The sequence below is a fragment of the Meriones unguiculatus genome, chromosome 8 (genome assembly GCF_030254825.1).
Source record: "Meriones unguiculatus strain TT.TT164.6M chromosome 8, Bangor_MerUng_6.1, whole genome shotgun sequence".
Taxonomy (NCBI): Eukaryota; Metazoa; Chordata; class Mammalia; order Rodentia; family Muridae; genus Meriones; species Meriones unguiculatus.
In genome coordinates, this window is record NC_083356.1 from 63,584,202 (window position 1) to 63,597,744 (window position 13,543).

General features: G+C 45.1%; 1 protein-coding gene across 5 annotated transcripts in view; it reads left to right on the forward strand.

Moving 5' to 3' along the window:
• Ncald (neurocalcin delta) overlaps positions 1-13,543 on the forward strand; it is a 357,449-nt gene that overhangs the window by 335,104 nt on the left and 8,802 nt on the right. For all 5 annotated transcript variants that reach the window (XM_060389583.1, XM_060389582.1, XM_060389584.1 and 2 more), the window contains one exon: positions 1,719-2,115. In XM_060389583.1, the coding sequence (XP_060245566.1) occupies positions 1,738-2,115 (378 nt within the window). In that variant the 5' untranslated portion in view covers positions 1,719-1,737. The remainder of the gene's footprint in view (positions 1-1,718; positions 2,116-13,543) is intronic.

Consider the following 13,543-nt stretch of genomic DNA (forward strand, 5'->3'; position numbering starts at 1 on the left):
AAACATGGTGCTAGGGAGACAGCTCAGCAGTTAAGCCCTTGCTGTATACCCATGAGGTTCCCAGCTCAGATCCAAGCACCACACAATCAGTGAACATACAGTACCGATCTGTAACCCCATCTCTGGGAGAGGCGGAGACAGGAGGATTGCTGGAACTTGCTGGCTGGTTTCCAGCCTAGCCTAAAAAAACCTGCCCCCACCCTTTCTTAAAGAAATAGGTGAAGGGTAGCAGCAAAGACCATGTGATACCCTCATTTGGCCTCTGTATATTCAAACATACACGTACACATAAGTGAATAAACCTTTTTCTATGAAAAAATATTTAAAAATACAAACACTCCTTAATGTACAGTGGAGATAAATCCTGCTAAATCCATGCATGCTGTGAGACTGTGATTTGTGTGGAAAATGCATCAAATACATCTCACCTGCCCAGCATCCCGGCCTCCCGGGCCACTGTAGGGCAAAGCTCTCTGCTGTAGGTCAGGACTCCATGGAAGATCCCACCAGGGAATATGGAGGATGTGAGCAATTGGCAATATTAATTCCAGGTCTGGAGAGGTGGCTCAGGGCTTAAGAGTACTTGCTGCTCTTCTAGAGGACCCCAGTTCAGTTCCCTGGATAGTCTGCTCACAACTATCCATAATTCCACTTCTAGGGGATCCCTCTTCTAACCTCAGGCACTAACCACAGGAGGATGAAATCATACACATTATGCAGACTAAACTCTCAAGCACATAAACAAGTAAATCTAAAAATAGTTTTCAATTAACTCAAAATCAAACACATAGTGAATCTGAGATGTTCCTGGTGGAGCTTGCTTGAGTTGCATCATGGGACTTCACTGTAGCATTGGCTCCGGAGGGGCCATGTGCGCACTTTGCACCACACACCGCACATGCTGCCACACACACACAGACACACACACACCGCACATGCTGCCACACACACACACACGCACACACAGACACACACACAGACACACACACACACACACACACGCTGCCACACACACACACACATACTGCCACACACACACACACACACACACACACACACACACACATGCTGCCTCACACACACACGCTGCCACACACACACACATGCTGCCACACACACACACACACACACACATGCTGCCACACACACACACACACATATGCTGCCTCACACATACACACACACACACATGCTGCCACACACACACACACACACACACACATGCTGCCACACACACACACACACACACACACACACATGCTGCCTCACACATACATACACACACACACACACACATGCTGCCACACACACACACACACACACACATGCTGCCTCACACACACACACACACGCTGCCACACACACACACACACACATACACACACGCTGCCACACACACACACACACACACACACACACATGCTGCCACCCACACACACACACACACATGCTGCCACACACACACATCCCCACCCCACCCACCCACACACACACACACACACACACACACACACATGCTGCCACACACACACATCCCCACCCCACCCACCCACACACACACACACACACACACACACACACACACATGCTGCCTCACAACACACAGTCAGGGAAGGCTGCATGAAAACGCTCTTTTCCCTCTTCCCAAGGAACAACACCTGATAATCACGTAGGACAGCTCTACAAACTATGATGTGTATTTTCTTTTCTCTCTGCAGTTGAATTTTCGTGGCCAGAATGGGGAAGCAGAACAGCAAGCTGCGCCCTGAAGTCATGCAGGACTTACTGGAGAGCACGGACTTCACGGAGCATGAGATCCAGGAGTGGTACAAAGGCTTCTTGAGAGACTGCCCCAGTGGACACTTATCAATGGAAGAGTTTAAGAAAATATATGGGAACTTTTTCCCTTATGGGGATGCTTCCAAATTTGCAGAGCATGTCTTTCGTACCTTTGATGCAAATGGAGATGGGACAATAGACTTTAGAGAGTTCATCATAGCCCTGAGTGTGACCTCGAGGGGCAAGCTGGAACAGAAGCTGAAGTGGGCCTTCAGCATGTACGACCTGGACGGTAACGGCTACATCAGCAAGGCAGAAATGCTGGAGATTGTGCAGGTAGGGGCCCTGGCATGTTAGAGGGAGAAGCATGTGTCACAAGAAAGACCCAAGAGGCACCGGGAGAATTGGGACTGAGTGTGTAATCTGGTGTGTTTCTGAGGCAGTTAACTTTTTGAAAAGTTTGAATTTACATGCCCAAAAATGGCATAAAAATCTCCACTGGTCAGAATTTCCTGCAAACTCAGGAGCTGCAGCTCTGCCGCCTGCACATGCTCTCCTGTCAGCAGTCACCTGGGCTTTGGGGTGGCTCCCACACTGCAGAGAGACAGGGCTCTCCCTGGTGGCCACCCTTGTCATAGTCTTCCCACTGGTCAATATAACAACCTGCTCAGTCGTAGAGTTTGCGGTCACGTCTTCTGAAGTTGTGTGAGTAACAAAGCCCTGGCTTGGGTCCCCACCTGCGTTTTTCAGGGACCACCTCTGTGGCTTTGATCAGCAGTCAACGCAAGCAGTGTCTCCACCTGTGAAGTGGGACTGCCTGTCATGGGGCTCTTTTAAGTTTAGACTTACCTCCCCATGTGAAATGCTGTCTTAGTTACCGTTCTGTTGTGAAGAGATACTGTGACCAAGACAACTCTCATAAAAGAAAGCATTTAATTGGGGGCTTGCTTACAGTTCTGGAAGGTTAGTCCATGATCATCAAAGTAGGAAGCAAGCAGACAGGCATGGCGCTAGAGCAGTAGCTGAGAGCTTTGCATCCTGATCCATAGGCATCAGGGAGAGAGAGACTGGACCTGGTGTGGGCTTTTGTACCCTCAGAGCCCAACAAGACCACACCTCTTAAACCTCTCTAAACAGTTCCACTGTGGACCAAGATTTCAAACATAAGAACCTATGGGTGCCATTCTCATTCAAACCACCACAAATGCCCAGGACCAAACACATAGTCAAGATCACTGTTCTTAATTTACAGCTTTGTAGGGTCTGGACTCTTTATCCCATCCAGGATGCAAATATAGAGAGCTTCTTCATTTTACTAAGAAACGCTGAGTTTGGCCTCCCCAAACCACTTAGTTTGAGTAAATTCACTGAAGCAAACAGGAGAAGTTGGTGCTGGTAGGCTCGTGGTTATGGCAGCTTGCTGAGCAGTGGGTGGGGTCTGGGGACAAAGCTAAGGAGATTCACTGAGGGCTCAGGAGAGACTTGGAGAGCTTCTGCTACCGCCATTACTAAGAACTAGATGATGACAGAGCCCACGGGAGCTGGCTGCCGTTCACCTCTAGGTAGGTGAGGGAAGCTCGGTAGAGAACCACGTGGTGGAGGTGGGTCAAGGGCGTGGGTTTTGGATTCTTGGAGGGCTCAGCTCAGAGGTCACATTCATTGCAGGGCTTCTGGGCAAATGTCCTATTGAGATAAAGCTGCTGCCCTGGGAAAATGGTAGCGTTGGGTAGGAAGGGATGGAACAAGGAGATGAAAGAAGTCAGCTGCTGTAGGAATGGGGTTAGGATAGAGGATGGCTAAATTGCAGAGAATGTTGGGGACCATGACAAGGGAAACTGGACAGAGCTGAAAAGACTACAATAGAGCTGTGACTGAACAGTAGTCATGTTCAGGTGGAGCCTGCACAGGCAGTTACAGCACAAACGTTAGGAAGATGCAAGATGAGGGTTTCTGGTGACACTGCCTCACCCAGGAATCTCTCTTCAAGCACTTCTCTCTTCTGAATGGCCACCAGTGGCTCTCCTTCCACCAGAGGGTAACAGGCCATACCAAACTAATCACTCAGTGATATAGATCTTAAGCATTTCCCCTCCTCTGCAGAGGGGGACAGCTAATGTAAAAGATGGACAGATAAAGGGGTGGGCTTGAGAGATAGTTTAGTGGCTAAGACCACTGATTGCTCTTCCAGAGGACCAGGGTTCAATTCCCAGCATGGTGGTTCCCAACAGTCTGGCACCAGAGTCTCAGGAGATACACTGTCCTCCTCTAGCGTCCACAGGTACTGCAAGCACAGGACATACATGCACCCAAAGCACCCATATTGTACAATAAAGCAGAATATTAAGAGAAAAGTATTCATTATTCCATCCTACCCTCAATCTTTTTCATTTTTAAAAATTTTGTGGGTAGGACAGTTTCTTAAATGATATATTTCTTGATAATTTTTAATATGATGATTTTTAAATTATATATTTCCTGGTCCTCTTACCATGCATTAAAAATATTCAGTTACTTCTGTAAAGTGTATGTTATTTTCTACCTTGCCATTTTCATCTTGCAGAGTAACACAAGTATTTCTGTGTTTATAATGATGTCTTATAAAAATATTTAATAAAATGCATAATAATCCTACAGTATATTAAAATTACTTAATTTTCTACTGTTGGATATTTAGGTTACCTCCAGTTTTCATTATAAATGATTTATCCTTTAAAAATAAAATAAATCTGCCAGGTACAGTGGTGCATACCTGTGATCATTTCAGTCCAGTGTGATCTACAAAGTGAGTCCAGGACAGCCAAGGCTACACAGAGAAATCATGTCTTAAAAAAAAAAAAAAGTCAATCTTTCTATATAAAGTTTTTCTTTCCATTCTTAGGATGGAATCCCAAAAGCTGGGTCAATATTTCTAAGATCTCTTGATACATCTTATCAAAGTAGTTTTTCTAATGCCCCCACAAGTGGAGGTAGGACAACTGCTTATCATTTTGCATCTTAGATTTTCCTTATTTTTTGATAGTTAAACAAAAATTAAAATTCCAAGGTTTGATTTCTGTAACTATAATGAATGCCTGAAACAATCGACTTACAAGGAGGTTTGTTCTGACTTACAGTTTTGTAGATTTCGTCTGCTCTGTGAGTCTGGGCCTATGGCAAAACATTACATCAGGGTCGGGAGTGTGAAGCAGAGAAAAACCATTCACCTCATGGCCAGCAAGCAGTGAAAGAGAAAAAGACTGAGGTGCCGCAGTCTCCTTTGAAGACTCACTCAGACTACCTGAAGATGAGCCCAGCAGGCCCCTCTTAGAGAGTCTACCACTTCTCAGCAGGGCCAGACCATCAGGCACAGAGCTTCGGGAACACATGACATTCAGTTGTAGCTTTCATCCTAACTAGGCTTTTTTGCTATTATGTGTTGTTTTACTATTTGGTACTGGGAACAGAACCAGGGGCTTCATGAGTACTAGGCAAACTCCCACACACCCCAGCGCAGACTTTGCTGCATTCCAGGCCTTTCTATCTCAGAGCGCTGGGCTTTGCCCTTGGAAGAGTGGAAAGGGTTATTCTCATTTTGGACAAAACTTCTTCCTGACTGGAATCTGAAGTAGAAATGCCCAAGAGCCATGGTGTTATCTTCTAATGTTTTGTTTTTTTGTTTTGGTTTGGTTTTTGCCCAATTTTCCTGGTGGTTTTTGCAGCCATTGTTGATGAACCTGTAGATAGCAAGACTATAAGGAACATGAGCTTACGAGAATGGAGATGCAGCTATGCACTCATCTGCTATCCATAGCTCAGCAAAGGCCCTGGCAAGGGGAACAGTGTTCAGGAAGGTCACATTGCCCCGTGCTTTGGCATGTGGCTTGGAAGAGCAGGTAGGAGAACGCAGGGACATGCAGAACACGACAGCAGACCCCAGACCCTGAAGAGTCTTCCACCATGTTCAAGCCTGGTAAGAAACATGAAAGTGTGCTCAACCTGATGGAGGCCTGCCCCTCACTGTAAAGTGCCCTAGGCCACTCCCAGGCCCTCATAAGTGTCCAGACCTGAACTTCAGACATGCCTGTGTAAGGCTGAGGTTCTTAAGAAGCCTGTCAATAGAAGACTCAAATTCTTCAACCGTTGGACACCCACATGCCTTTGATGGTTAATACTCATGGCTGCGAACACCACAAGCACCTGAAGTGACTTTAGATCATGGAAGAGATTAAATTAAATCTCAAGCCATTTTCATACCCAGGGCTATTTTGCAAGCTGACAGTCCACACAGTCCATCACATTCTTAGGCTGATCCCTATCATCAGTTATTTGGGATGAACTGGAATTCAGTGCAGGACCTCACTGAGCTCCACGGTCTGGTTTTGTTTTTGTTTCTGTTTTTTGTTTTTTAATCTTTTATTCCTTCCCTTTTTGAAAGCCTACGATCTCTAAGCCCTGTCACAGAAAGCTATTTGTGGGGATATTCTTGTCTTTGTCCTAGCTGGTCTGCACCACTTAGGAAAACATTGATTTACTTCAAAGCAGTCACTGTCTGCTGAGCGTCTGTGGTGAGCTGGGCAAACAGCTGTTCGGAAGCAGGGAGGCGGGGCCAGCTATGCTAGGGAGCACCATAAATGGACTAAGGGTCTCATTGTTGAAGGAACACTTGTAGCTTAATAATAGTCTCTGAAAGCAACTTCCTAGCTGAATCACCATCCCTTCAAGACTCAGCAATTCAAGCCATTTAATGGGGAATGAGGGGAGGAAAATTTATGATCATTTACCTACAAATGCTGACAGGGTCAGGGTGTAGACCAGGATGAAAATGAGTCTTTAATTAGGCTTTGCATAGAGATGGAGGGACGTACGCTGTTCAGAAATCATCCATTTGTTGTACTTAGATCTTTCCCTCGACTTAGTTTTGGAATAGCATTAGTGACAAAAAGGCTAGAATTCATTTCCTGATATTGGTATGAAAGACTAGAATTTACCACACTACCATGAATTCTGTGCTGAAGCCAGCTGAATTAGTCTTTATGGCTGCTACAGCAAGGAGCCCCAAAGCTCATGGCTTACAAGCCCACAAATATATTATCTTATAGTTCTGAAAGTCTGACCTCAGTTTCACTGGACTAAAATTAAAGTGTGCTTATGGTTGTGTCTCCTTCTGGAGCTATTTGGAGAAAAGATTTCTCATCTGCCCCAGTTCTTAGAAGAAGTTTACATTCCCAGGCCTGCTCATTCACCTTCAAATCCAGCTGCACAGATGCTGGCTCCCTGGGACTGCAACCCTGATCGTCTCTTCCATTCATGCATGCATTTGTGTAGTTATGAATGTTAATCATTGGTTCCTGTGTTTTCCGGGGCCATGTGTGGAATCCAGGTGTACCCTCCCATCTCCAGATCTGTGATTGATTCATCCAGTTTTGAGAAGTCTCTTTGCTATGTAAGGTAAGACAGCTCCAGGCTTCAAGCGTCAGGACACGGACATCCACGGGGGGGGGGGGGGTTCATTACTCAGTCTACCACATATGCTGGAGGACAGTTGTGGCTCTTTTTAAAGAAAACTATTTATTTTCACTATTTTTTGATGTACCATCATCTGGATGAATAAATTAAAACATCTGTGAATTTGGTTTAGAGCCTTAAATGAACACTTCTTTTTTTACAGTTATGTGTCTGATTTCCTGTTAGTTACAAATTTATGATCCTGATTTAGGCTGGTTTTTAGTATTGTACCGAAGCACTTCCTGTAGCTTAAAGCAGGCTGAAACGGGGACCTTTCCCCACCATACTCTGGATTCTCTGCTCTCCATGGGAACAGTCTGCCTGTCACTTTATGAGGAAGGAAATTCCTTTCTTCCTCTCGTAGTTCCAGCTCCCTGCCCTGCTTGGGGGCAGTCTAAATGCCCACACACCCGCCATGGCACAGGCTGAGTCTACGGAAAGGGCCAAGTGATACCTGAAAGACATCACCAGTTCTCCTGTGGCCTAGAACTTCCTGGAGCTGTCAGAGACAGAAGCTGGGATGGGAATACAGCATCCAGTGTAAGAGATGGGGTGACGCTTGCCTCCCGTCTGTTTGCACGTAGTCACTGAGCAAGGCCGATGTGATGGCAGGACTGTCATTGGTTACAGGGACAGGTGTCAGCCTCATAACTCAACATGAGCAACAAGTGCAGGCAACAGCCACCTTTACCCAAAGTAAAGATGATGGCTAGGCATCTTGAGGAAAGCAGGCCAATGTCCCCTTCTTTTTAAAACTTCAGGTTCCCCTATCCTCCTTTTGTATCTATTATGTGCTCCTTGCAGGTCCCTTAAGAAGAAATTTAACCGTGAGTCTACTTTCTTGACTAGACAGTGGAATGCACAAACCATCTAGTTCCTTCTGGATGCTATGTTTTTGTCTATCAGAGTTTTGGTCTGTAGACTTATGGTTTTTATCAGATTTGGAATGTTTTTAGTAATTATGCTTTTGGCTCTCTTTCTTCCCTCCTTCAGTCTTTAATTATGGACATACTGTACAGCCTGAAGCCCACACACAATCCACCAGTGTGCTGCATTGCAGATGCTAACTGTTCTCCCTTTGATCTTGGGTAACTTAGCCTCATGTCTACATGAGTACTTGTTTTACTAGTAGATCTGATTTGCCATCAATCTCACTCTGTGCATTTTCCACCTCAAACATTGTAGAATTCATTGCTAAAAATTCAAGTTGGGTTCTTTTTAATGTCTTCTCCCATCTCTTTTGGGGAAAGATGGAGCACATTTTTGTATGGGTTTCAATGGCCTTCTGCTAATTATAACATCTGTGGCAGTTCTGGGCCACTGGATGGAGTTACTCCTCCTTCTGTGTGGATGATACTGCTTCCTTAGGAGACTGATAGCTTTGGGTGGGAGGGCACAAGACATTGTGAATTTTACCCGTTGAGAGGTATATTTTGTAAATATAAATTCTGTCCAGCTTTTTAATGTCCTTATGCTTTGTTCTGAGAAGTAGTTAAGTTACTTGGAAATGGCTCGAACTTTCCAGATCTTGGTTTTAAAATTTGAGCAGGGATCACTAGGACTAACTATTTCCCAGTAGACAGACCCCACAAATCAGGAGGTTTTCCATGGATGGTGACATTCTTCCTGACCACAGTTGACGGTCAGGCTCTCCCCATCCATCTTCCCATTTGATTCTTTCAACCCTGTTTTTTGCTAGTTCTCATTCCTCTGCACAGGAACTCAGCCAGACATGCATGGGGAGCCTCAACAGTGCTCTGGACTCCTGCCTGTGTGGTTTTCTCCTTTACACTGTCTTTGAATGACTAAACACCTTGGTCTGTCCACCCGCCAGTGAGTCTATAAAGCTCCTTCCGTAGGGGTGAGTCAGTCACTGTCACAGCATCACAGTGGAGATGTCCAGGGCTTACTTCTTCTGGTTCTAGTTTCTCAGGAATCACTGTCATTGGCTGCCTAATTTACAGATCTTATAAGCTTATACATCAGGTTCGATGTATTTCGTCTTTGTCAAATCAAAATATTCTTCAACCATTTCTTGTGTGTATATGATCCATTCTGATTACTCACACCTCGATCTCTATTACCTCCTTCCTGTCCTCATACCTACCCTCCCCCCATGTAAGTTGTTTTCCCATTTTCATGGTTTTTTTGCTTTGTGACTCGTTGGCTTTAACCAGTGCCATCTATGGAACATGTATTGCCTTTGGTTTCTGTTGGTGATGGCTTTAACTGGGAGGGTAGTCCAGTCCCTGAGAATCCTGGTTGGAAGTAACCTTCTCTGTTTCCATTTTCACATTCAGTCTGAATGCCTGTCTCTCTGCCACCTGTGAGTTTCTTGACCTGGACCATGCTTTCCTTTTCTAAATCTGAAAGATATTGTGTGGTCCCTGTGCTTATCACAAAGCCAGCATGCATTCATCAACCAAAGCAAGTACTAAGCCACAAAACATACACAGATGAATAAACATCCTATATTGAAGCAATGTAGATTCCACTGGGAAGAGAAAACTCATGGAGAAGCATCATGGGTCTTGGATCATTAGTTCTGCCAAGAAGAAGAGGGAAAAGAACAAAGGATTCCAGGAGAAGGTGTTAGCATCAGACTTGGTCTTGGCTCAGAGAGACTCTTCTTGGGGTGCTGATTTTACCAATGCTTTGTAATAAAAGGATTGGTCAAACCAGTTTGGGAAGTGCTGGATTCAACTTAGTGGGCATCTTCAGTGCAGAGATTCTAAGGGCCTTTTTAACATTTGCGCTGTGGTATTCTTACCCTTCTTTAATATTTGTAAGCTTCATTTTCACAGATCTCTCTTCATTTCTATTTCATTCATTTGTTCACATTTTATAATATATTAATTTTACAAAAAAATTGACTCTGGTCAAGTCAGAGACTTTCTCATTATTCTTCTATTAAAATTTGATTTTATTTAAAGTATATGAAATATACATTGTTCAATTTCTGTAATCAGAAGTGGAAAGGTAGCCTATCTCTGCACTTGAGCCCCTAAGTACTCTACTTTCTACATGAACTAAAAGTCAGTGTTGTCTGCTATTATATTTGAAAAGCTACAGATAGGTAGAATTGAAGTTTTTCAACATAAATATGAGCTATGGACTCAGTCAAAACTAGCACACAGTGCATCGAAGGGTGCTGGCACAGAAGCCCCTGGGGTGGTGCTAGGGACCACCAGCACTCAGTAATTTTCCAGTTAATTCTCTCTGTCCTAATACATTTCAGTCAGCATAAACCAGTGTTTCTCACCTTGTTTGGGTGATGGTGGTCTTAGGGCATCTTGAAAGACACATTTCTTAAAAAGAGCTGTAGGGGCACGTTGGCACTGGCTCACACCTTAATCCCAGGGCTCGGAGGGAAGAGGCAAGCAGTTCTCAGAGTCTGAGGCCAGCCTGTTTTATAGAGAGGATTCCAGGACAGCTAGGGCTCCACAGAGAAATACGATCTTGGGAGAGAAGAAAAAAACAAAACAAAACAAAAAACTTTAGTGAAAGCACTGTATCACAGAGTTTGTCCTGCTTATGTGTGTATAGCTTTAATTTCCACACACTTGGTTCTATAGATTATCTAATGTCTATCACCTTTAAATGATAAAAAGGCATCGTGCTGGCCTTTTAAATAGTAAGCTGTTGTGTAGGAAGCAAGAGTCGGTTTATAAATCTGTACTTAAGATCTTCAAAGTTCTCAGGCTTGTATGGGGAAAAATATGCAAAGTGGACAGACCCTATTTTGAACAGGAAAAACTGATAGTTTATTTTTTCCTAAGTAAAAACCTTCATGAAATGTAGTATAAGAATGAGATGTCATTTATGGAGAGGGAGCAATAGGGGCTGAAGAAATGACTGACTGGTTAAGATCACTGCTCTTCAGAGGGTAGAGATGGAATCCCAGCCCACATGGCAGCTCACAGCATTCTCTAACTCTACTTCCAATGGATCTGATGCCCTCTTCTGGCCTTCGTGGTCACCAGGCAAACACTCATGCACATAAATAAAAAATGTTTCAAATAATAAAATAAAAGAGGAGATGGGAATGCTGTTCTCTTGTCAGAAATGGTACTCAAATACCTCAGCAGGACATGGTGACGGACACTGATGTAGTTTACCTTTCCAGCTGAATGACTTATATCATTCCAGCATGTAGACACCGACTGCAGTTTAAAATTATTTCCAGAAAAGGTTTTCAGGGTCTCTTATCCTGGTGTAGAAATCTTTCTAAGTAGGATGCTGTTCCTTATCTGCAATCCACAGACAGCACTGCTCAGCTAACCTCCACTGCCATCAGAGAGCACTGAATGTCTGGTGCTTTATAGGAAGACTCTAAATTCTCTGGTGAAAAGAGTCGCTTTGGTGTCTTTCAGAGAAAATGCCTTGATTCTTAAAATTGTGCCTGGCCTTGGTCGATCCACAGCCCTGTCAATCCAGATGTGACTGTTTCTAAGAGTTTGTTCCTTCAGGATGGAAGGAATGGAGGGAGGGAGGAAGGAGGGAAAGTAAGGAGGAGTGAGAAAAGACCACAAAGAGGAAGGCCACAGTGAGCCTAACAGGGAACAACCTTACTGGGCTTCTGAGTGTCCCAAAGGTCCACATATACCCAGGGACAGCGTCCTTCTAGCATGACTTAAAAATAGGCTACCTCTGCCAGGTCTTCACTGACATTGCTAAAACTAACATGCGGAAGCAGCTTGGTTTCTCTATGGCTTAATCCCATTAAGTTTGGGGGAAATGGTGATAATAAAAGACATGGTTTGCCTCAGAGCACTGGTTGGGACTGTGTCTTTTCTCTTGAGGCTCTAGAGCCCTAGACTGAAGCTCAACAGTAGTCAGTTTTGGTTGTTCCTGCTCTGGGGAACAGAAGGAAGCCATCATCCCTCCAAGCTAAGCTTGTGAGACTGACACCACTAGGGCCTGAAGCCCCACCCGCCCTATCTTCTCTGTCCTGGGGCCTGAAGTCCCCCCCACACCACTGTCTGTGCACTGCCCTGGGGCCTGAAGCCACCCCTGTCTGCTCTGCCCTGGGGCCAACCACATTACAAACTTGGTTTGGGGATCACTGCATTCATCCTATTGGCTAATTGATGCACAAAGAACAAATCTAATCTAATTGCCATAACAAAGCCATTATGCTTGGCCAAAGACCAGCCTCTTAAAGAAAACCTCACCATCCAGACATCCAGGTGCCCAGTTTGCAACTGCTACTTATGCATCGTCTTGTGGAGAATTCAGTGACTCTGTTCTTTGTGGGCTGGTAATGTGGCGAGGGAGCTGTTTGTAGAGCCCTCATTTCTCTGAGCCAGTTCTATTCCTTCCTAACAGTTGAGGACCCTGTCGGCTGTTCTCAGCTGTTCTCACAAGCCTCCATCTGTGTCATCACCTGTGCTGTGGTTTAGAACCACAGGCCAACCTGTTGGCTGTAGAGGTAGTCTCCTCTTACACCCTGTGTTTGCGTCAGCTTTCATGCCTCCACTCTAGCAGAAGTGTTAAAGGACTGACCTCCATACTGCTACTGCTGGTTGTCATCAAAGTCCCAAGAAGGAGGATTCCATTTAGCCCTAGCCTTCCAGGCCCAAGGTTCTTAAAGGGTCAGTGGGTTTCTAAGGGAGCACTAGGGACTGAGAAGAACGGAAGTGAAGGCTTTCATGACAACCTCTAAGGCGTTGCTGGTGTGCCTAAGCCCATCTAAACGGTGGTCCCTGGAAAGTGGGATACTTTTGGCAGTGTGGTATCATCCAAGCTCTTTCTAAAGGGCAGATGAGATGTGAGAGGACAAACCCCGCCAACTGCTTTTCTTTGGAAGGCCTGTGCTCTTTTCATGTCTTGCTTCATAGTCAGCCTTCAGGGCGGCCTGCCCTAGCCTCCTTTCAGACCCAGAGTCCCACACCTCTTGTCATCATGCCACACAGTCCCTTTGCCCGTCCCACAGTGGGCATCTCATCCTTCTGCCTGCTTCCTGGTAAACCCCTCAGGACAAAGGCAGGGCTGGGCGCAGTATCCTGGTGTGTCAGACTCAAGACAGAAAATGACAGTTGAATGAGTGGGTTGGGAAAATGAATGGTAAGTGAGACCTGTGGAGGGGCTAGTCAGGAGCAGAGGCTTACAGGGTTGGGGTGTCGGTGGATATGCTCCTAAATCTGCAGGTCTGCATAGTTGTCTGCAGTGATAGATATGTATCCACAAACATTTGCGCCAAAGGGGGAGGCTGCAGCTGTTGGCAGACTCCGAGAGTGTAGGGAGCTTACAAGAATTAGATTTTATGTATAAATACACA